The following is a 25,121-nucleotide window of genomic DNA, read 5'->3' as shown; positions in this document are numbered from 1 at the left end:
CTAACCCAGTTCATCAGTCTGTCTCTCTAAAGCCAAGACAAACAACGATGCAAGCTACTTACATTGAGTAGCTTACCTGTTCATTGCTAGTGGATCCTAACTGGGTTAGGTCAGTGAAAACTCTCTCTGGTGTAGGCATTGGTATGTTGCTGTCCAGTATGTTTACATGGGAGGTCTTTGTATGGAGAGCAGTGAGTTTGGTTTAATTAATTTCTTGCCGTCTTTTCTGTGCACAGAACAAAGTAAATGGATCAAGACATGAGCACTGTTCTTTTAAAGATTTTTCTAATGAAAATATTTTCTTAATTGAGAAATATGGTTTTTACTTGGTACTCAGCTTCATGGTTTGCTGTGTTTGTGCACTGATTCCACAAGAACAGTTGGTAACAGCTTTGGAAGTGTGCTATAAAAAGCAGTGCTTAAAGCAATCAATAACGCTGTGCAAAAACAAGCAGTGAGCACTGTGTGAATAAAGAAGCAACCTGTAATGTCTGTAATGTGTAGCTGTTTAAAATGAACGGCACAACTACAAAAACGTGTCTGCATGTGATTTTCCTCATATAGGCTGTTTGATTAAATTAACCTCTTGGTCAGAAAGCAATAGTGGAAACGTAGCTAATGACATGCAGATACAGTTATTCTTGAACAAAAAGCAGATCCACAACTGCATAGCTTGAGTTGGCTCCAGTTAGTCACTTGGTGCTGACCTGGTGTAATTCAGTATGTAGGAAGCTTTGCACTCTTAAACAGGCATGTTGAAAATGGTTCCTTTCAATTTCAATCCAGAAATTTCAGTGGCTTTACACTAGCTGACCCAGACACTTAATCTGCTTATTTTAAGATGGAAAAATAAAGTGCAATTGCTCTAACTTTTTTCCATTTATTTAAACTTGGTTAAATGTTTGCATATCACTAGGTGAGCTGCCATTTTTTTGTACATGTTTTCCAGTAGTAGATAAATAATAGTTGTGGTTTGTTTAGTCAGGTTGTCCCTGTAGAAAATGGACATCCAAAATCTTCTTGCTCCTGCTGATACATAGCTCCAATACCACATTAAATTGTTTGCTTGGAGTTCAGAGCTTTCTGCACCTGGAGATATTTTAAAACCCAGCCTATGTGTTTGTATACCCAGGTGGGTGTCACTTGCTAATAAATACAAAGCTAGAAGTCATATTATTTAAGCTGATATGATGCTTTTTGATTTTCTGCTTTCTGTTGGGTTATGCAAATGTAGTAATTCCCCTGTGATGAAAAGTAAAAACAGGTTTTGGAAGGGTGGGGGGCTCCCACCTCTATGAGAAACTGAGAAAGAAATAATGATTTTCCCGTGATAACTTCTTCTTGAAAAAAGAGCCAAAAAAGAGGTTTTCAAAATGAAGCAATCTGGGACATGAGGTCTTATGCTTGATTTTATTACTTGTTGTCTATTAGATAGGAATTCAAGAAAATATTCCAGTGGTGAATGGGAGCATACACACTTTTGTGAAGTGTTGGCAAAAAACTGGAGATTAGAAGGGGCTTCCAGAGGTCAGCCAGCCCAGCCCTCCTCCCAGTCTAGTCAGGGTGCTTGTGACCTTGGCCCACTGAGTTTTCAGTATCTCCAAAGGTGGAGACACCTGTGCCTCTCTAGGGCCCTGTTCCAGTGTTTGAACACACTGGTGGTGAAAATCTTTTTTTTTTTTTTTTTTTTCTTTTTTCTTCTCTTTACATTGAGAGCTTCCTGTGTTCCACTTTGTCCTTTGTCTCTTGTCCTTCTAGTAACGTGCTTCTGAGAAGAGCGTGGCCCTCCTCTACACCCTCCTGTTAGGGAGTAGTAGATAGCATTAAGGGCTCTCCTAGCAGAGCATTACAGAACAAAGAGAACCTCACTGAAATGAGACAAATGGGGGCACAGCACTACTTTGTAGTTTGGGGATAATGTGTGTGTGTGTGTGTCTTGGTGGAAATGAGTTACCTTGACACACGCTTGATATTTTTTTATGTGGTTTCTTTGTGGTATGTCCGACTTCTAATCATACCTTTCTTTGCTATGTATATGCACTGAGGACAGAAAAGAGTTATCATGTCACCCCCATCACTACAGTATCTGAGACTCTGTCAGTGCTAAATGGTTACTCCTTGGAAAAAAACCCTGTGAGGCAGGACAATTTTAATGGGAAATGAAGATTAATTATATATCAAAGTTCTTGCTGAATCCGAGACCAGTTTCTTAAATCTTGGAGAGTGCATTAACCACAGGGATAGTTTTGGCTTAATGGAACCATGCATGTGGTCAGAGGGCACCTACACTTCCTGAAATATGAAAACATCTTTCTCTTTAAAAGATGATGCCACGCTGTTTAGATTTGTCTCATTTTAGATACATGTGTAATCCAAAAAGTGATTCAAATGCTCGACTTGCTGTTGGACTGATTCTTTTAAAAGTGGCTGGAGGATGAGATACCAGCAGGGTTTGCAAAAGCAAGCCAACCCAGGGTGCTGGCAGGATGAGTGTCAACGCTAGCTGGTGCTGCAGAACACGATGGCGACTTTCTCCATCACGGCAAGCAGTGAAGGCTGTCATTTCTGTGCCAATGCTACTTTTGTGTTGTTAAGATCACCTGCTGGCTGATAGGTAATCACATTGTGAGGACACTTGTGTTGAGTATAGGCTCACACAGCTATAGTTTCCTGTAGGCTGTGTGTCTTGGGATGTGTTATTGTGCAGCTCCTTGATACTGTGAACACAGTTTTTGGTATACAGCCTGAGCTTATATGGTTCACAAAATTACTATTTCATGTAATATGCTAATAGCTCAAATAATAATAATGAGTGACATTGTTCCTAACTAATACTAAGGGTTAAATTGAGAAGTGGCCCAGCTGGTTACATGTCTTGACAGTTTTTACCAAGAAGTTACAAGTATACAGCCCTTACCATGGACTCGGCTGAAAGATAGCTACTGTGTATTTAACTGCCTTAACTTACTCCGCTCATTGGAAGATCAACCTGTGTACTGAAGAGTAGCAGTTCCTGTCACTCAGAGCTATCTGAAAAAGATGTCAAGCGTAGTATGTTTTTGATGACCTGATTTCATACTAATAGGTAGAACAGTAGATCAGTGGGGGTCCAGTGGCACAATTTACATATTTTCTTTCCAATGTGTCACATAGAAGATGAGCCTAAGGTCAACACCAGTATAAGAAAAATGCTGTTTGTTCCCTAGTTAATCATTGCCTTGACATTTGGTGCTGTGCAGAAGTTGAGGTGTGCAGCAAATGGCACTTTTGGCCTTTGTATTCAGTGGTGTCAGGCTGAGTGGTACAAGCTTTTAAGTAAAGCTTGGAATAACTGATATGGTCGGTGCCTTATGGGTTTCTTATAGACTCTTTTTGCATGCTGTTTAGTGTGCTCTATACTGAACTTCATTTACATACTTGCAGACATCGATGGAAATCTTTCTATTGATTTCTGTGAAACAAAGGATGTAGTTTCTTAGGCATTGGCTAACTCCTGAACAGTAGTTTACTACTTATAACTACAGAGCTGAATGAAGAGTAGTCTTAGCAAAACTTGTCATAGGGAATAATGAAATAGTTGCTTGCAATTGTAAAATAGTTATTTTCTTACAGGGAGATACATATTAAGCAGATGAGTGATGCAGGAAACACAGCTGGAAAGTGCTATTGCATTATAATTGAAAGAAACTATATTTTGTCATTGTTCAGTGGGGTACAGGCTATTTAACATTTTATTTTATTAATTTTTTAATAGTGAAGAGCCTAAAAGATATTTAGGGTTATCTATTAAGGGGGGGGGGGGGAAATGCAGCTTTTGCAATTCTCTTAACGTCACTTTTCTGTCTTGCAATCTGTGGCTAGTGTTTAGTTTCAAGGTCAAACACACAATTTTTATGGTTATGTGCCCCCCCCCCCCCCCCCCCCCCCCCTTTTTAAATTTTTTCTTCTTTTTTCTTCCCTTTCTGTGAGCTGCTTTGGGAAAAAATAATTGAATCCTTTTCAATGAATATATGAAGAAGAATTTTTCATAAGCATTTTGTTTGCCCTATCTCTGAAAAGGGAATTGTTTTCACTGGAAATCAGCTGAAACTTCCTGCTCAGTATTTCTGAAAATACCAAGCAAAGTGAGCAAGAGCTTTGACGTACGTGACTGCCACACTGGAGAAATGTTTTGAAATGGGAGTCATGAATGTTTTAGAGTTGCATCTAAATGCATCTGGCATTTATGAAACAGTTTGGACCCAATGAGGAGTGCTAGAAGTGCAGTCTTTACTGTTTAGGCTAACCTGAGTAATGTTACAGGACTATACGTGTCTGGTGCCTTTTTTCACTGCCTCTGGTGCCATGCACTAAAGGTGTGTGTCAGCACTTGATGGACCTGAGAGGAAGTTGTGCAAGTGCAGAATGCTATGAATAGCATGCTTGACTGTGTAGAGAAGTTGTTCCTGTTACCAGAATAAGAAAATGGATAAAACTAATTCCTGGCTGTTGTTTGTAAGTCTCTGAGATACTTCAGCAGCATGTGGGGAGATTGAGATAGAAATTAACTAAAGAACATTTTGCGTGTGAAGTACTGACGTCCAATGTTAGAGGAATGTGTTGCGGTGTTTTGGTTTTTGCTTGAGCGTTTTTTTTCCTTGAGGCAGGTGAACACTGTGACATTTCAGATGTGTTTTGTGAGGCTCCAAGTTGCCCAGTGAACTTAAAGGTACCAGAAGTAAATTTTGTTTTAAAAACAGCTATCATAAGCACAGAGCATTAGCCACATCATCCTGCCTGCCTTTTATGTGTGGTTGGCCTGGCTTATTCTGTTGAATTTGAAAAGGTTTTATACGTACCTGGTAGTCTTTCTAAAGAGCATCTTTGTGGTTTAATATAAGAACTGGCAATGATTGACTTCAGCTAGGACAACTTCTGTCCCTAGGCCCTCCCTGTAGCCAGGGAGGGTAGAGGCAGATTTAAAAGACCTCTGTTAAGTGTCCATTAGGTGTCCTTCTCTCCAGAATTAGCCTTTCTCCGCTGACTGAGGGGCATGCAAGAAAGTCTGGCCCTCTCTGAAATAAAGATAGTCCTTGTTATTGTCTCTACTGGTGCAATGTAACACTCTGCAAACAAACAAAAGAAAAAATAGAGTGTGTATGGGATTAATCCATCAGAGGACAGACCCACAAATTCTTGACAAATAAGTGGCAAACTACAAGGCATCTTTCTATGTGTACTACTGAATTCATCATTGCTTCAAACATCTTTACTCTTAGGTAAAGATACCTTGTATGCAAGAACCCTCTTGCCATAGTATGGGTAGAAGCTGAAGTTGAATCTGCTGTATTATGGTGTTGCAGGATTTCTTTTTCGGAATATTACAGATGCACAGAATGGTGATAATGGAGCATGTTGATAATGAACTAGTCCTAAAAATTTACAGATCTGGAGAACAGACAAATACCACATAATAGTTTTGAGAATGCTGGTGTACATTTTGGCAAGTCCTTCAAAAATGTAGGTGAAGGTTTCCCTTTCCTTCTATCACGTTTATTTTAGCAGGAGAATCTTGTACTTTCTCCCCTGTCTTCTGAAGTTTTCCACATCTACAGATACTGTGTGTGCATTTAATAAACAATGGCATATACTTAAGGTGCTGATTTTGAAAAGCATACTGTAGTGTCCTTACCTGGCTTTTGGTAAAGTCAGAATGCCTGTATTATTTTTTCCCCCAAAACTTGATGAAATGGAAGTTATGGTGTATATCAATAATTGTTAGGTGCAGAAGAGTAAATTGTAGAACAAGGTGCTGTTCTGATTGCAACGAATACCAGAATAAGCATATCTAATCATATAACCCTAGGTTGTGGAAGTATTTGAGTAGGTCAGCAGTAGGTTAGGTCTCTGCTTTCCCCCTTGCTGCATAAGGAATGTTACCTCTTGTAGTGGTATGGCTGGAGCTTTGCTTGGTGCCTCTGTTGGGCAAGAAGGTAGGAATTATGACATGAACACTGAAACTCTCATCCTCTGGAATTGATGGTGCAGGAGACAGATGCTGTTTCCAGGTGCCTAAAATAACCACCTGCTGGGCCTGATTGCAGGTTATCTTGTGCATCTCCATCTAGATGCAGGTGCTGTAACCTTCTGTCTGCATTTGACTTAATGCTTCTCTATGAATTCTGAAGCTTCTCTGGACCTCAAAGCTATATTGTAATTCAAGTGATCACCTTTTTTTACTTCTTCAGGACCTTCAGCTCAATGTTTAATCTTTTTGAAGAGGTTTGAAAACATATTTCTGAATGATTTAACTTTTATTATTCACTGGTTTGGCAGGAATAACAAATGGAGATTACTGAAATACTGCAAGAAATTCTAGTTTTGTGAGATACCCAGGCCATGGAGTTTGGAAAGAATATGAAACTTCTGAAAGGTTATCCAAATGAAAGCCAGTCTTAGAAATTTATTTCTCTGACATGCCTAGAGGCAAAACTAGACATGAATGTATCAATGTACAATCATTCTCTTATAAGAAATGTGGTAGTATTCTTCAAGATTAAATGCTGTGCCAAAGGAAATGACTTGGGTTTTTATTTCTTCTCAGTAATCTGGAAAGTATGCCATGGGAGCAAGCAGGAAGAAGTTGTTTAGTGGAGGAAAGGAAGAAGAAACTGTTTGGAAGGGGTGCAGAGAGACGGCACTAGCAGCAAACGTAACCCTCTTGGTACTGTGCTGTGTTCAGCAGAGCTTAAGGACTGGATTTTCTGAGGCACTTGCTGTTTGCCTAACTGTGTGCTCCCATTGGAAAGAGTGATACGATGTCTGATGTGTCAGTGGTAACAGAGTCAGGCCAACGCTTGCACGCTTTTCAGATGGTGTTTTCAGATATTTTCACTTCTGCATTTATGACTTCAGCATAGATGAAAGAAGTGGGTAGACAGCTGCGACGCAGCAGATCTATCCAAAATCTAATGGGACTTAAAATCTTTCCTGAGAGCGCCATGCTGAAAGAAGTTCAAAGTAATTCCTCTTTATCCTTTAGTCTCTTAAAAGGCTGCCAAAAGTGAGTAGGATCTGGAATCAAGGGGGGGAAAGTAAGACTGCAGGCAAAATGTTGGTTGAGGCAAGAGTGTTGACTAGCTGAAACCAGATGTAGAAAGATGAGTGTGTAAGTCTGGTGGTTATGTTCCCACTTTAGATTAAGTCAAATAAATACACCATGCCTGATGCATGGACTGATTCACAGCTCTTGAAGTTCTGAGTCTATTTGGGTAGTAGTTCCTTAAGCAGTTGCTGATGTTCTATGGCTTAATGCACTGTGAGGTGGAGTCTTTGGAAGGATGGCTGTGATTTTAACAGCATTGTTTTGATGCTCCTCATCCTGGTTAACAATACTTAAGGATGCAAATACAAGTATCAGATACAATCAGCCAAGGTTGCTGAAAACAGCTGTGACCTGTAGCCCATAAGCAAGTTGACAATGTTGAGAGCTGAAGAGTAACCTTTGCATGGTATCTATGGTGTGTTGTCTAGGAAAATGTCACTCTGTAAGTCAAAGCTACGAATGGGGAGGGCAGTTTGCCAGCTGTTTTAGTAAGGACTACTAGGAAAAGAGCAGCCATACTGCACACAAGAGAGGGTCCACCCAGCCTGTTATCCTCCTCGTTATGACAAGGAAATGAGGTTATGACCCCGACATCAAGATACTATGCCTTGCTTCTCAAGCTCATTTGCCTGTTCTTAAGGCATTGTTTCTGCCCCTGGATCCACAACTACACCACCCTTTCCCCTCGCACCCATGTGAGCCAGGGCTGTGCTGGGCTCTGGCTAGGTTCTGGCTGTACCCAGGGAGGTGGGTGCTGGTGCTAGGGGCTGCAAAAGCTCACCTGCTGGAGGACATCAGAAAGTTCTGCAGGCTCTGGGCTTGCACTGCTGGCCAGGCTCTGGCCTCTTCTGTGCAGGTTTCCAAGAAGTTCAGGAAAGCACAGGTGGCTGGACTGCCAGCCCAGGAGTGGGCAACTGCTCAGCACCCTTATTCTTTAAGCTGCCCCAGCTACAGGCATGCAGGGTAGGTCCCAGGGGCAAGGATGCTCTAGGGGCCACATCTCCTGCACCCCCTTGAGAAGGCATCAGTAGGAAAGGTGTAAAGGGTGCTGCCTTTGTGTCTTAGCTTGGGGGAAGCCTCTGAGGTGCAAAGTGTCTGGATCCCATGGCCAGGTCTCAAGACTCAGACATTCCCCTCTCATGTCAACCGTTTTGCTGTGCTCTCTGCCTTCCAGGCGGCTGCTAGGGCTCCCTCCAGGCAGTCCCTGTGCTGAGCAGAGCAGGCCTGCATGGCACTGGCTGCTTGTTCCTACTGCAAGCCATAGGGCAGTGACCCTCTGTGAACACCTGCTCTCCTGGCCACCAGTGGGTCTCTGCACAGGTGATGTTCAGAGCCAGGGACTGTACTTGACCTGTCCTCTCCCAACCTGTGGAAACCCAGGTCTCGAATTAGCACTGAGAGTGCAATGAGAGGCAAGGATTTGCCTGAAAGACAGGACTATAGTGAAGTCCACGACCTGGCTGCTTTTCTGTAACTCCTGTTTAATACTCTGGCTGACTGAGTGGCTGTGCTGGGGCAGGGTTTGAACAAAATGGAGCATAAGGCAAGGCAGCCCCATGGAGGGAGCTTGGTGCCCTGAGTCTGCTGGCTGCTGCCGTGGCCCAAGAGGAACAGCTATTGCTATGGGCAAAGGCAGTGCGTTGTTCTACCCATACCATGAAATGAGGCCTAAAACTGATGGTGCCTGATGTGACAAATGTAGCAACTGAAAAAACTTAGATGCATGAAATGGTATGTCAGCAGCTGGGGTGTAACTGAACCTTGTTTTGTTGATCAGCATATTTGCACATCATTTAATTCTGCTTATTGCTTTCACCTCCTATCTTCTTAATGGGAAGAGTGATAATTTCCTTGAAGGAATTGGTGAGAGGTCTGTAACTGGTGGTAAATTAAATGGTATTCCATTTCTGATTTTGCAAGATGCATTAAGAGGCACATTGGGGGAGTAGTAAGCACAGTTCACCTGTGATCTCCTCATTGTTTTTGAAAAGTTAGTCACATATTTCTGCTTCCTTCTTAAGTTTTTCAAAAGAGTATTGTTTCCTGAAAAGGTTTGTGAACAGTCTTTCATGGCCCTTCTGCCTACATATGTAATGAGTGTCTGTCTTTGTAAGAATTTTTTTGTTTGTTAAGCTTGTTATGGGCAGAAATACTGTTGCTCACTGACATCATACTGGTGGCAACCACACTTTCTTCAGGGGGGTAGCTCACAGAAATTTGTGTTCAGGTAGCAGAGATAAAAGTAAAAACAGCATTTGAAGAAAAAGGAGGTTGATGAGGGAATGTTTGTTATTTCTAAGCTTTTTCAAATGCTTTAATTAAAAACGATAAAATATAGAAATATGACACTGAAGAGTGACTTCTCATTTCTGCTGTATGCATTACTTATTTTCTACAAGTAATGTGCCCTTGCATTATTTGAATAAATACTAAAAAAAAAAGACTGTAAATTCTTTCTGCAGCCAGAAGAATCATGGAAGTTAGAATCCTTTGTGCATCGTCCCTTTGCTTTTTCGGTTGTAGATACAGCTGTGCTAACACAATACAACGTTTGAGTTGAGAGTTCTGCCTGGCACCGATGATAGTTTTCAGACTGAGGCTCTTATTTGATAGATCTTTCAAAGTGATACTGTGCTTAGTAGTGTCTGTGTCCCTGGAAGTAGCTTTTCAATTAATTTCTCAGAGGAAATACTTTCAAAAGGAAAAGCTAAATTTTGCCAAGAATCAAATAAGGTCAGAATAATTAGACAAACCAGAGCTTTGTAGGTTAGATATGAACGTAACCCTCTCTATGAGGTAGTGCAAATGTGCTAGAGAGCAGGAAAATGAAATGCATGAGGATGCTTAAATTTGCTGAGAATCTGAAGTTCTGTATAAATCTCTTAGCATATTTTCAAGCGTAGGATTGCATTTTAAGGTTTTTTTCACATTAAAAAAAATAAAATGTATTTATCTTTCCTTTGTCTAGTTTCCAGTTTAACCCACCATAAAATGAGTTCACTGAATTAATTGTGATGCTTTTATGCTATAAACTGCTATTATATTTTGATTACAATATGGTGCTATTCCATGGGTTTTCAAGCATGTACCTAGTAGGCTCTACGCAGCTTCCATACATTGCTTTTTATGAGACCGTAGTGACTGTATTTCAGCTCTTTACTGTACTCTGCTACTGGCAAAGTGGACGGCCTAAGGGCTACATTGACAGGTATCAATCTGTGTTAGTCTTCTGACATCAGCTGACCTTTGCCAGTTTATACTTAAGACCTGGACTGGTATTTTCTCCTGTTCTTCCTTGGCTGCAGAATAGTAAAAACATTTTTTGTTTGCCTAAAGTAGTGTCTGTGAATGTCTATGCTCTGTGGTTGCATGGTCTTTACAGACTGAGGATGAAAGAGGACAGATGGTTTCTTCAGTGGGATAATTTATGCTTAAAATACAAAAAAGTGGGTTCTTCTGATTCTGTTGGATGGCCAGCAGAAGGAAGGCTGCCAATCTCTTCCTTTAGTGACAGCATTAATGGAGTCTTGCATCTATCCTTTTGTCAGTATCTGTAAAGAGAGACTCTTTTCCTCAGTCAGATCTTGTTACGTTGACCAAGAGATTAATATCATAGGAGCTAGGGAACAGAAAGCCGGTGCAGCTGTATAGCATCGGTTCCTTAGGAAACGGAGCAGAGGTGGGTTAAGAAGGATTGTGGGCAGGGAATTCTTAAGTTCCCCGGATTGCTGTGGCCTTTGCTTTCCAGCTCAGGGGAGGAATGCAGACTGTCTCATCTTTGCTGGGACTTCTAGCTAGAGAAAACGGGGTGTTTTGCTTTGTAAAAGCAAGACTGGAATGAGAGGATTAAAGGGAAGGATCCTGAGAAGTCCAGGAAGACAGTGATTGGCACTACTGTAGTTAAGTATATGACCATATGAAATGCTAAATAAAATTGCAGGATGGGGAGGGGGTGGAAAGTAGGAGCTATTTTGAGAAGATGTCAGAAGCCTCATTTACATCCAGGTACCTGAATGGTGGTTTGGTGTTTCTGTGTAAATGAAAGCCAGGAGGAGGAGGGAATGGAAGAAAGAAGATGCAAAGCACCAGTTTTTTTGAAACATACTGCTTGTGTGGATGTCAGCATCCACGGAGTAGCATTGCATTTCAGAGAAACTTGCCAAGCAGACAAACAATTCCTTTTCCTTACTCTGTTCTGTCCTTGACACACACGAGCTTTGTCTGGGGTTTGAGGAGTTGTGGGGAGATGGTGCTGTGTACAGGACAGACTCGTGCTGCTGGAAGTGAGCCACCCACGTATCAGGGTGGCAGACAGTGGTCTAGAACCTGCTGCCCTTTGTGAGTGGAGAGCTGTGGAAACTGCTAAGTAGGTGAAGTACTGTCCACTTAAACGGGGAAGAGGCTACCTTCCAGATGGCTAGGCAGAAGTTCACATGAATTATACAGTGAGTTGGCTCCTGCAGCTTGATGGCATTTTCAAATGGGTTTCTGAGGAGTCACCCAGGCAATGTCTAAGTACATCTGCCGAGACTGCCTCAGTCCTTAAAACACAGAGGAAGGAGAAAATGCTCGTCTGCAAGGTACATACAGAAAACAAAATGCTTTGCTGTCTTTCTCAGCCCAGCTTCCTAATCGAAGGAGAGCTTTTGGTTCTGACAGCTTTGCGCTGTCCAAACTCAACACAGACAACTTCAGAACAGTGGTTTGTCAGCCTGCTTTGGCTCTGAACAAGCATCAGGTGTGGACAGCTATGCGGAGAAACAAGACCTGACAACAGGTTTGGTTTTTACAGTAGTTTCTGTGCACGGTGTGGAGGTACCTCCAAGTGCCAAGGTGGGACATGCATAGGGGCCCGCCCTTAGCTTTTGGAGTGTTTTACCCATGCCCTGGCCATCTGGTTTTATCAGCAGATCATAATGTCTATTTGCATATTGGATGGCATATGCACCAGAAAAACCCAACAAATGCAAAAAACCCCTCCGAACAGCATTGTTTCCAACTGTGCTGATTTAATCAGAAATGCTAAAACCCCATCAAATATCTAATAGTATTTAGGTTACCCTGAGTGAGTTTGAAATTATACTGTAACCGCCAAGGGTAGCGTGGATTGATTCACTGGCCGTGTGGAGAGCAGAGACGAGCAAGGACCTGAGCTCAGCTGAGGCACACAGTTGTGGTCATACAGACAGCAATAATATTACATAAATAATAACAGCTATGGAAAAGTTTAGAGCTTCAGAATCTGTTACAAGCAAAATAATTGGTGTCTTGTTTGAGGCTTTCTTCTGACTTTTAGTCATACTGCTTTTTGAAGGGCAAATTGTACGTTTGCGTTCTGTATGTTTGAGTGTGGACGTTTACAAACTTCTGTTTTGTAAAAAGATGAATGTAAAAATCATGGCATGGTCTCATTTTGATAATAGGATTGCATGCGGGCATCCTTGTGGTTAAATTAAACAATATATTTAAAAACATTAGATTTCCTGTGAGGGGGTCATTGTTTGCCAATTGAATGATTAATAACTAGAGACTGGAGATGCATGTACAACTGTGTAAACTTGCTTATGAACCCCTGATGTAACTCATTTAAAATCTGTGTGTTCTTTCCGTAGAATTGAATTTGGTGTAGCCATTAAGAGGATAGCATCAACTTGGAAAGTTAAATTTTTATTCTAATTTCTTTTTGGGTTTATTGGGTCTCCATCCACCTCAAGTCTTTCAGGTGCAAGTTCCTTTTTCAGAATTCATTGAAAGAAAACATATTTATAATTAAAAAACTGTTGTTATATGGCAACTTTCAGATTGTTTAGGACAGCTAATATCAAATAATAAAAGTCTTTAAGATGTCTGATGCTCCCCAGAGTAGAACAACTGTTCTGTACCCTTGTGCATACGCCAAATGAGGACATGGAGCTCAACTGATTTAATGGCGCCTGCAAACATACCTACTTCACTGGACTTCAGCCACTTAGAGGACTGGTGCAATCAGGTTATTTAGAAAGACTGTAAATAAAGCAACACAGATCCCAATGCTTTAGAGCCCCATCAAAAACTTATTCCTTTAAATACACCGATTTACAAAGAAAGTTCGGGTGTTTTGTTGTTGTTTGGTGGTTTTTTTTCCCCCACAGCACTGATTTTTGTCTTCCCTTGGTTGTCCTCTAGTGTTTGGCTTTCACAAGAATGCAGAATTTAGGGTTTTTCCTTAAACCCTCAAAGTCTGCAAACTGCCTGGAAAACAGGCTGGTTCCCGAGCTTCCTGGCGTGGCTGCTTTTTAACCAGACTCTAAGTAGAAAAATGTAGCCTTTTCTGGAGCTGATGTGGTATGACTCCTGGCAGCAGGGTGAACAATTTAAAACCTCCTGCTATGCTTTAAAACCAAGATAAAATGTTTCTTTGTTCCTGCTTCTACCTCTCACCCTTGTTTACTACTTGTGCTTACCAAGGCTTTTCATTTAACCCTTTTTTCTTTTAAGCCTCTCGTTCCTCCTTGGCTCTATTTACCCTTGTGATGCCCTCTCAAAAGGCATTTAGAGGGGAGAAGAAGAGAGGGGAGAGAGTGTGTATGTAATTGTTTTTTTTTATTGTTGGCATTCTCAGTGCCAGCTGCTTTCTTTTGCTCAAGCTCCATCTGCAGCCATGCCATTAAACTTGGTTTTCACTTGTTAACTGAACTTCCAACATAACTACCTGCTATGTGGTCAGTAAATATGAGTGATGAGAAGAGTTAGGCTGTTTACATGGAATTATAAGCTCACTGTTAAAAATCCTAGGACTACTTATCAGTGGAACTTGGCTCCTGTTTAGTTCAGAAGTTTGTTCACGAGATTACTGGCGTGAATTCCTTGTGACTTGAGAGGAACTAACCTAATCAGCTGCAGACCACCTCCATCATATTTCCTATTATGTGCATATCTTCTAGTTACGCTGTAGTATATTCTTCTGGGTGTTTGAAACTGTTCATTTGGTTTACCTGAGAGTGGGAAATACAACTTCTTCCTAACTGCATCTTCAGTTTCTCACTTGGACTTGTCTCTTGGAAGACTTAATTGCATTTTAGGAAATTCAAGCAGGATTTTTTTGGGAATGTTTAGGGGTTTTTTTGTTTGGGGTTTTTTTGTGGGGGGGTTGGGGGATTGGCTTTTTGCATTCATAGTAATGTATTTTCTCCCTCTTGTGTGATTTTTTTTTTTTTTTTTTTTTTTTTTTTTAAATATTTTCCCTCCTGGTCAGCCTCATTAGTACTGTAATATTTGAGCTGATTGTAGTGACATCTAACATTTAGTTATATTTGTACTTCAGGCTGAGGTCAAGCAAACAAAGCGATTGTTACGTTGTAGCATTCTTTTTCTAATGAGCACATTAAAATCTACTCACAGCTACAGGATCAGCTGTGAAGAGAAGGGAGAAACATGGTGCTGTGAGTAGCACTGTCTTTTTGGAGCTATTTATGGAAAAATAATAGACTGAAGGGGTATGTCAGGACTCTAGTAAGAAATAAGTGGCACAGTGGTGTTGACGGAAAGGGTTTTGGCATAAGTCTTGTTGTGACTGTTTCTGTGACTTAGAAAGGAAATTCCTACAGACTGGACTAACCATTAAAAAATGTCCCTGCTTCTAGGAGTTCAAGGCACACAGTGGAGTCTTCCCGGGGAAGATGTCATCTTTGACAATGAAAGCCCATTGTCTGGACAAAAGAGGAAGCTTCTTTAAGGTAAATGGGATATTTATACAGGACATAGAGCACGTTTTATGTGAAATGAGTGCTGCGGAATGTGCAGTACAGTCCATGTTATGTAGCAAATCTTTTCTGTAAAATGGGAAGTGTTTCACTGAGCATCTCTTTTTTACAGGTGGTATTTGTGGTTAGATTGCCACCCAGCTATTTCATGTGTATATTGTTTTCCTATACGTGGAATAGAGTATTTGGTGTAAAACAGCTTGTGACTTCCTTTGCCGCTAATGCTGAGAACATAAGCTTTATTATGCATAGGCATAAGATTATTAGATCTTTCATATACTGGATTTATGTAATTTAAAGTTGCAGTACAGGTCTATGTTTTCCCTTACTGGGTTGAAAATTGTTTTTTTTTCCTTGCCTATTTTAAGAAGATTTGGCAGGGGCTTTGTAGAGGAATGAAGCTGGGTTAATTAATCTTGATAATGTACAGCTGTGGGCTGGCTTCAGGGGCAGTGGGTTGGCTGATGTAGACAAGGTGCAGCTGTGGCTGGTTCTGTTAAGTGGTTGGACAGCCAAGGAAGAGGGAGAAGCAGAGAGAAGAGGGAGAGTGTGCCCTGGGGGAGGAGAGACAGGAGAAGGCAGCAGAGGGACTGGCATGAAGAGTATGTTGGTATATGGTGGTAAAAGACCTTGTTGCAGCTGGCTGGTTTGGAGAGTGCTGCGACAGGGCTCCTTGTTTGTTTGTAATCTGAACACTCACAAAACTCCTATATTTGTATTCTCAATGTGTCTTTCAGTCCTTTTTGTGTTTTGGTGTTTTTACTTTGTTGATTTTGTTTTGCTTTTCTTTTGGGTTTTGTTTGTTTTCTTTTTTTAAAGTCTAAGTGCATCTTGTTTGAAATACACAAGAAGCTGGTCCTTAGCTCACTGCCATACTCTTAAAAATCCAGAAAGGCAGATGTCTGCATCTTCGGGTGACTACATACCTTAAAGGAGTCTAGCGCTTTCTCCTTTGAGATACTCAGCCCAGTCTCCTGGATGATACAGGCACAGAAAGCTACTGGTTCTGTCTGGCATGGGCGTGCTTGTAGAGAGAAAACAGAAATAATTAAGTTTAGTATTTGTGTTATGGTGCCTGTTTTGAGATGCCGTGTGGCTTACAGAACACCTAATACAGTATGTTCCATTGAGAAATAAGTTTCAGGTGAGAGCTCTTCTGTCTTTTACCAGTTCGATTCCATCACAGAATAGAGCTGATGCATGGCAATGCACGAAAAGGGCCGGGAAGGCAGGATGCAACATGTGCTCTCCTTGTGCCTATGGGAAGCACCTGGGAGCACAGGCATGGGTGGAGGCCTCTCCAGGCTTGAGGTGGTACTCAGAGCTGCAGGGAGGTTGAAACACCTTCAGATATTCCCTGGAACTCTTTAGAAATGCTTTATTCCCTGGGTGTGAACACCTGATTTTTATTATTTTTTTCTGCCCCACTAACCTTATTACAGCTGGAAAATGGAACCTTGAGGAACTGCACAAGAAAGGATGTACTTCAGATTGGCTGCCTGCAGTTATTAGATTTTGTGCATCTTCTGTGATCATTTTCACTTCTACACAGTTATAAATCACTTCTGTGTCCAGGTTCTTATGTCAAGGATTGAACCTGATGACTTAATTTTGCTTTTTCCCAGTATTTCCTGCAGTGTTAACTTGCATGATCGGCTCCAGATTTGCTCAGCAGTAGTAAGTTAGTTTGGCCATGCACTGCAAAACCAAGCATGGATCACCATGTCCTCTCTTCCGCCTCCTGTTCCAAATGAGGTTTTCTTAAGGCTTTAGGGGCTGCAGTGAGCTTACTATTTTCTAGGGGAACGTGGGGATGTGTTTTGGTATTTTTTATGTGACAGAGAGAGACTCTAAGCAGTGCAGAGATTTTGGAGAACAGTCATCTTTCAGGTTGGCATGACAAAAAGTGGAGGTGCAGTAGGAGTTACCAGCATGGTTTTCAAAAGACAACCAAATCCTACTAACTGTATATTTATATGTAATGGAGGGGGTCTGGAGGCAGTGTTTATTGTAGGGCAGGCGGTACTTAACATTTTCTTCCAGAGAAAAGAACTAGTTGATATGAAATGTAGTTAACAAAGTCTTCGTGTGCACTGTGTGAGTACAGCTGTGGACACCATATACTTCTAGAGAGCAGGACAGGGACAGTAGTGTCCAGGCAGTGCTACTGTATTGAAAATATGCTGACCTACCAAATTCTGGTCCTACCACTGGTCAGGAAGATACATGTATTTTTCGTGATGTGAGGAACAGAGTGAACTGTCACATGGACCAGCTTGGGATCAGGGTTCAATACAAGAGTTGAACTTGTCTGTTGTGCATTAGGATTTTGCTGTAATGCTGGGGCCACAGTAGCTGTCTTGCTGGACAAGGCTTTGCTCTAAGGAGCAAGCAAAATTTACGGATGCTTCTGAGCACTGAATTAGCTTCCCTTAGAATATTCATCGCCTGCTGTAGTTTCTTCTAGTGAAAGATGCCAATACTTGCTGACATCTCAGCTTATAGTAAGAAAAAGCATACTGCCTTTTTATTTTTCTGGTATTGCAGCAAATGTGATTGACCAGCCAAAGCTCTTAAGTAGTGACAAGCAGCTGCCGCTTTACTGACTCCTGCCTGCTCTGCTGCTCCTCTGCTGTCCTCACAGGTCCCATGCTGCACATTTCAAGCGTTGCTGTTTCCCTTTCCTCTGGGACAGAAATGCCCTTCTTTTGCTGCCTGAATCTGACCCTTGAAGGGGTAGGGGGTGGGTGTTCTAGCAGATGATAAATACACTCATGATAGGGTACAGGCAAAGGGCAACCAAGTGAGTGGTGGCAGGTGCCTTTAGCGCATGGAGAGCTATAATGAGCGCTGCTGTAGTATGCAGGACCAGTTTCTCTGCAGCTTCATAGTACTGTTCATAGTGACATGTAAACACGTTTGTTTTGTGACTTGTGTGTTTTCTTCACCTTAAGGCAGTCTTACAAGGCCAGTTGTTAGGAAACGAATGATCAGCACTGCAGTGACAGCATGCCTTCCTCTTCGGCTCACTCAGAGCTTCATATGATCAGCAATAAATGAGGTCTCCTGCTGACAGGAACTGCTTCTCAGTTTTGCAGAACACTTCTGCTGTGTCTCATACCTCATTAGCACAAACATTAACCTTGATTGGCAGTCCATAGCCACATAGCGAGAATGGTCATCTATTCAAATCGTAGCAAGAAATGGTGTTGGTCATGAGGAATGTTTTTAGGTTGTCACTTAGGCGTGTGCTGAAGGAATTGTGATGTCAGGGGGACTGTAAGCAAGTGCCTACGTCATTTTCTGCAGTCCTTTGGTATCTGCCTGTGTAAGTAATTCTTGTGTGGAGAATAGATGCTGGAATAGCTGTTTTGTGCACCTTCTGTTTATGATGTTATGGTTGTAGTTACTCAAAATGATTAGGAATGCAGTATGTCTGAGCAACTTCAGGACACCAGACTCCTAAGGCCATAAGAAACATTGTCAATTAAGAAACTAAGGTTGTCCTAAGTTTGCCGAAGACAGTCTGGCAGGGGAATGGCCTGAAGAATAGTGGGGATAAAAGATGCCTCAAAGCTACCTTTTCAGACCTCTCACCATCCCTGGGAAGTTGCACCATTGGACCACCATTCTGAATTGGAATGCTGATTGAATGAAAAAATAAGTGCTGAATTGGAAACCGCAGGTGGGCAGTGTCCCCAGCCTGTGCACATACACTGTGCCGGTGTCTGTGTATGCACATTTGCATGTGCTGTGAAATTGCCTTCTCCTTTCCCTCCTTCACATTTGTAGAATTATAACAATGGTTACACTTGCTACAGCTGGATGAGTGAGCGAAGAAAACATTTGGCTCATCAGATCTTTTCAGTTTACATTATTTTAATTTGCCTTGTCTGTGTTTAAGAGACCTAGTAATTAAGATACAGCCTCTTACCCATGCTGACCTGTCAGAATGCTCTCCCAGATGCACACTGTGTACTTCTGTATATGGCTCTGGTATTATGCTTGTTACTTTACAGTTGCCCAAGAAACCTTTGGCATGCTGGCATGCAGTTTCTCAGGGCACTTAAGTCCTCATAATGAATATCTTACTGTTCTCAGAAACATTTATGAGAAAATTCATTGACAGATACCAGTGGGGAATTTCAACTTTTCTTTCTGGTTCATAAACAGTTCCCATTGCTGTATCTTCTAACCATCTTAGTTTTCTCATGTTCATTCTTTTGACTGTTAGTACAGCAGGAAAACTGTATTGTCCACTTTTTACAAAGAGCACAGGCCTGTAGTTTTATAGGCTAAATTCTGCAGAGTCTTCATACCTTGCAATTGATGAAGGCTCAGAGCCAGCAAGCAGTAAAAATGAAGCAAAGATGAAGTTAGGCTTGGGTAATTCTGAGGCTGAATAGCTTGCCAGTGGTTACAGATGGAGTCTGTGGTTACCAAATACATGTCTCTGAGAAGCATCCTTTTTACTGAACCATCTTCCTCACCAAAATGTTCCAGTCTTTATTGAACTAGCATCAGAGATTTTTACAGCAATAAAGCTTTTCCATCCCAAAATCAAACATCAGGTAAAATTTTGTTCCTTGCTAATGAACAAGACACTGAATAATGTTAGTGGTCTTGAGAATTGATAGTTCACTGTGCAAAATAACCAGAAATTGCAGCCATGTATCAAAATATTAGATTGTATTCAGACGTTTGGACAAGTCCAGAAATAGCATTCCTAGTTTGGCTTGCATCTGGCACTTCACCACCTCGTCACACAGGGTGCTCTTTGAGGGCAACTATGCTCTGCTTATCAAAACAGGAAGGAAAAAGAAGTGACACCAAAAAGGATGCAGGTCTCCAGAAAGAATGAAAAATGAGATGCTGACGGGATGTGGGGTGGTAAGTGCTGAGGCTCATTTGTCCAGTCTGATACTGATCCTTGGTGTCTTCAGCCTGTGTTCCCTTACCAGATTAGAAGCACTGATCTTACCTTTTCCTCTTTAGCTGTTGTAAATCTCGGGGCTTGGAAATGTTCTGCAGTGGTCACCTTGGCTGGCTTCTGGTCTCAGAAAGATGGCAGCTTTGTTAATTCCCTGTACAAGCTTATTTACATTTTAACACAGAAAACAGGAATTCAGTTGTCATGCAGCTATGGATGAGTGATTTTTTTTTTTTTTTTCCCTAAAAATATCCTGAAACACACTTCAAGTCAAATCCATCTGTCTTCCTCTTGGGACTGGGAAACTCTTCATGAGTTGAATGAGTAAGCAGACCTGTAGCTATGCTGGGCTTCTGACAGAGGCACCAGGCTGTGCCTGGTCCTGGGCATGTCCTTTCCCTAATGCACAGCAGTGATGCATGTGTAGGCAGAGCAGCTTCAGAGGGGTGACTGTAGCGCCTTGGGATTGTGTTGCTTCTGGTGAACACACTTGCTTTGATTTTTGCTGTTCATGACATCCTGAGAGATGTAAAACATAAAGATGGAATATATGTATGCTGGTGAGAGAGTGCTGGAGAGCTGAGGAGTTTGTGGTTTGTCTGTAGGACTTACATTGTCACCCCTGCCTGGCCAGATTCTGGAAGCTGAGATCAGTCTTGTTGAACAAAGAATCAGTTGACAATAAGCATAGCATGACACATTGTGAAAGGAAACATTGTGGTTTGAGATGTTTGCATTTTTTCATTCATGGATTTTAGGAATGTAAATAGTTATTACATGGGTATTTGTGGCAATCTAATGTTTGGGATAGGTTTGGTTAGGTAATGCTATACTGGGCTGCTATGTGAATTCATGCAGAGTCACAACTATTATTTGGGTTTAGAGTGCTTATATTTTAATTTCATTTAAACTTAGAGAACAGTGCTTTATTAGACATAAACTTCAAAGGAAACATATTAGACACAAAAGTGGCTTATGTTATATAAGGTCTGCTTTTGATTTGGGATTTTTTTAATGTTAAATAATCCACCTCCTGAGATATGTCATACTTTGAAATAAGTTTATTTTCACGTAAACATCTTTCTGTAGCATAGCAGGATAATATATATTTCATAGTCCTAATAATCTGTGACAGATATCTTCAGGTTGCTTCTTAAGTCTTGGGGTTCATGTATGTTGCTTTACACTAATAGGGTCTTCTGACAAATATATCCATCCGCTTCAGTTGTATTTTCCTTTGGAAGCTGCCGATTACCATCTTGATTTCAAGTCTGTTGAAACCAATGACTGAATTTTCCCATTATCTCCAGCAAAAAAGGAATGACACTATTTGCAAATAGAGAAATCTCTTCAAAGAATTCAAATATTCTGAGCCCTCTGGTAAGAAGGCGGCAGCCTTGTGCTGCTGCTTGTTTTCTAGGGTTGGATCTAATATAGTACACACCCAGGATCCTTCCTGCATTTTGTGGAAACATATTATTAACAGCTCGTCTTGTATAATGCTAATCATACAGACATCACATGCACTGTGTAATGACCAGAAATGTCACTGATTCTAAAGACTTTGGAAATTATATCATAAAATCATGAGTACGCCTTATGTTATTTGATAGAAAATTACTTGTCAGGTGCTTTTGTGACAGTGTGTGTCAGTTAATTGCAAGACATACCTGAATGATGCAACTCCAAAAGATTTTTTTAAATCGGGAGAAGAGTAACTTCTTTTCACATTAAGAAGATTTTAAGGAAAATTAGTTGTTTGCAGAAAATATTGGCAATTTATTGAAAAAAAATAAAAACAGGTTTTAATTACTACAGATAAATGTTTTAGTTCAGGTGCAATAGCTTCTGGTAGCTGATGAGTCGTAGTTTGATGGTGGAGTGTGTTCCATCCTGGGGGACTCTGTAAGCCAGGTTCAGGTTTGATGCTAGGCTCCTGACCTAGTTTCCTTGTCCAGGTTGTTCTGACTTTTCATAGACTAAGGAAAAGACTGCCTTCTGTTATGGGGCATATGTGGCACACCCAAGAAACTTGGCCTGTAGCCTGTAGAAGAGAATGTGAGCATAAGACTGCTTGAAACATGCCATTATAAGTTTTCATTAGAAAAAGAAAAAAATAAAATTGCTAAACACGGAAAATTCCTTTCAGGAACGACAGTTTCTGACAAGATCTCTTCAAGGCAGACACACAAATTAAGAAGTGTTAAGATTACAATGTCTTCAAGGTAAAACTTTCTTGCAGCACTTGCCTTATGCTATTCTGTTTTAAAATGTTAAAAAAAAAAAACCTTTTGAAATATTTGTTTTCAAGACCTTTAATCTTACATAAGCAAGTACCCTTCCCAGGCAAAAATGTAAAAAGCAGTTGTGTTAAAGTGGCTGAGCATGGAAGTTTCTTGTAGTTAATTTTGTACGGCTGCCAAAGATAAATTGGATATTGGAAAGCATCAGAAAACACGCTGCCATGGTTAGTTTTTAGGTACAAGTAAACAAAAGAATAACCAAGGAACTGCAGTGTAGGAAGGTTATACAGTACTTCAACTCCTTTGCATTGTAGATCCATCCTATCTTCTGGGGTCAAACTGATATAAGAAATGAAGTGTGGAGTGACAGCCTGAATTTGTGAGCATGTTACTGTGCTGTTAGTACCAGTTGGGTTAGAATTCTTTGCTGTAGTGCCCAGAGATTTTGTTTTCTGGGAGGGAGTTGTTCAGTGAGTATGTTTTAGTTGTTGTCGAGGTTTTTTCTTTTCCTTTTTTTTTTTTCTTTTTTAACTTTGGTCAAAGCTAGTTAACACAGTTAAGCCAGTTAACGACCAGATAGCAACACAGCAAGCAGGTGTTGAGGCACTGACAGCTCATGGATGCTTCTGTGGAGAGCTCCTTGCATTGTGTAATTTTCAGGGAAAGATGCCAAAAAACTCTTCTTGTTGTATAAACTGCTGCCCTGTGAGCCAGTTACTCTTCTAGATGTGTCGGAGAACAGGGCTCGCTCACTGCTGTGATGGTTCTTTATGGCCACAGTTGGTCTTGTGGGAGTAAAGACTGAGGTGATGTTTGCCCGGGAAGAGGAGCTACACAGAGCCGATTCATCCTGTCCTTGCATCTAGCAGCTGGTTCGTGGGGAGCAGCAGCTTAGGTTTCATACAGTCGCTGGTGTAGAAAGTTTTGTAGAGATAGAAGTGTGGGCTGCAATGCTGGCAGCTTATGACTCAAAAGCAGCTGCACATGTAAGAGAGGGTTGCTCCGCTTCCAGTTTCCCCTTTCTGTCTTTGAAGAAGAAGCACGTGCTTCCCACACCACTTCTTGTGATACCTGGTGCCTCGCGCCTCTGAGCAGCTGCCAAAATCTTCCCCTTGCCATCTTTACAGCTCCTGTGAGTTACTGCGCTTGAAGGCACCAGGCACTGCTGAGGTGGGTGTGCGGCAAGCGCTGGGCTGCCCCCTGCACCTGCTCCTGTGGCACCTCGGGCACAGCTCCAGGGCCCTGACCGCCAGGCAGAGGCCAAGAGCTGGGTGGAGCACGGGCTTGCCCTCCCCTTGCTCCTGATCAGCTTCCCTGCATGGGCGGTTGATCTCTTTGGAGAAGGCAGGGACTGCCAGGCAGTGTGTCTCCTGCTCTGCTTGAATCTCAAGCAAACGGCTGACGCTGGAAGGAAGACTGTTGAAACATCTCTTTGCCAGGCAGAACCGACAATCGCTTTCAGTGGTTTGATGTTAGTCCCTTGAAAAGTAATAGGTGGCCAGTCCCAGCTTGATTATTCTGCAATTGACTGTCATTTAGGTGCTTGCGTGATTGGCCTTAGGTTTTTCTGTGCTCCCTGCAGTGGAAGGAGCTGGGGGGGTGGGCAGGGTGGTGTTCCTCTGGTTTCAGGTCCTCCCAGGGCCCTTTGCGATGCCCCCGTCAGCCCCTGCAGTGGCAGAGCAGATGGGGAGGGTGGTGAGGCAGTGCATGTAGCACTGGAGTAGAGTTACATTGGTAATTCAGTGAAAAGGCTGTTTTGCTGACTATTCAATATTGCAGGCGGCAGACCTCTTACCTGCAATAGATCTGTTTCATTATCAGACTAAATCCCTGAATAGTGTTTAATAATATGTAGAGCTTCAGGTAGTGGTTTCCATCATGAATTCATATTTTTAACAATAAAATGTAGTTGCAGATCATTGTGAATCCGTTGCCATCTATAATAATGCTCCAGGTGCTGACACGTGTGCTGGTAGCCAGCCAGTGCCTTCCTTCTGAGATGGCTCCAGGCAACCTGTGACAGGAAGCCATAACATATTCACGGTTGCCTAAATTGCTCATATTCATGACTATTTGGTGCTTGAAAAACTTCACACACTCACAGTGAAGTCAATTAAAATTTGTAAGTCTGGTGTTTGCAGACTTGAAAAAGGGGCTAAGGGGCAGGGAGGTGGTGAGATGTGTGCCAAGATACGTAGGTAAAGATGTGAAGGATAAGGGAGTAAAAAAAGTGAACAGGTTACTGTGCTGAGCAATTACACACTGTTTTAAGGAACAGAAATCAAAAGTGTCGGCAGAACGAGAAAGGATCACAGAATGGTTTGGGTTGGAAGGGGCCTTGAAGACCACTTCGTTCCAACCCCCTCCATGGGCAGGGACACCTTCCACCAGCCCAGGTTGCTCCACACCCCATCCAGCCTGGCCTTGAACTCCCAGGGATGGGGCACCCACAGCCTCTCCAGACAGCCTGTGCCAGTGCCTCGCCACCCTCTCCGTGAAGAATTTCTTCCCAACATCTAACCCGAATCTCCCGTCTTTCAGGCTGAAGCCGTTCCCCCTTGCCCTGTCGCTCCCTGCCCTTGTAAGAAGCCCCTCTCCAGCTGTCCTGTAGCCCCCTTTAGGCACCGGGAGCTGCTCCCAGGTCTCCCCGAAGCCTTCTCTGCCCCAGGCTGAACAGCCCCAGCTCCCTCAGCCTGTCCTCACAGGAGAGGGGCTCCAGCCCTCTGGTCACCTTCGTGGCCTCCTCTGGGCTCACTCCACCAGGTCCATGTCCCCCTGATGATGGGGGCCCAGAGCTGGATGCAGTGCTGCAGATAAGGATAAGAAGGCTACAAAAGCTGTAGAGACTTAGCAAGACCTGTGTCAGCAGAGTGTATCTTACTTGGCAATAATGACATGTATGGTTGTGTTTGACAATCTCGTTGGATTTAGCAAACCTAATAATGGATGAAGACTGGGGAAATTTAGCAGGTACTTAAAACTGAGTATTTTTTCCTTCTGTTTTGACACTGGAACTTCTTGGTGAAGAAAGCCCTTTGGCTGTGTGTTCACTGTGACGTGCCATCAGTTAGGAAATGTGATTTTAATCCAGTAAGAGGAAATCCTAACGTAAGTAATAGATA

General features: G+C 42.0%; 1 protein-coding gene across 1 annotated transcript in view; it reads left to right on the top strand.

Annotated features, from left to right (window-relative positions):
* The window catches only part of RIN2 (Ras and Rab interactor 2), a 271,784-nt gene that overhangs the window by 207,830 nt on the left and 38,833 nt on the right, over positions 1-25,121 (top strand). The window contains exon 18 of the mRNA XM_080408025.1: positions 14,707-14,799. Coding sequence (XP_080264151.1) covers positions 14,707-14,799 — 93 coding nt within the window. The remainder of the gene's footprint in view (positions 1-14,706; positions 14,800-25,121) is intronic.

Source organism: Falco punctatus (assembly GCF_963210335.1).
Source record: "Falco punctatus genome assembly, chromosome: 12".
Lineage (NCBI taxonomy): Eukaryota > Metazoa > Chordata > Aves > Falconiformes > Falconidae > Falco > Falco punctatus.
The sequence above is the reverse complement of the archived record's forward strand: the minus strand, read 5'-3'. Positions and strand labels throughout refer to the sequence as shown.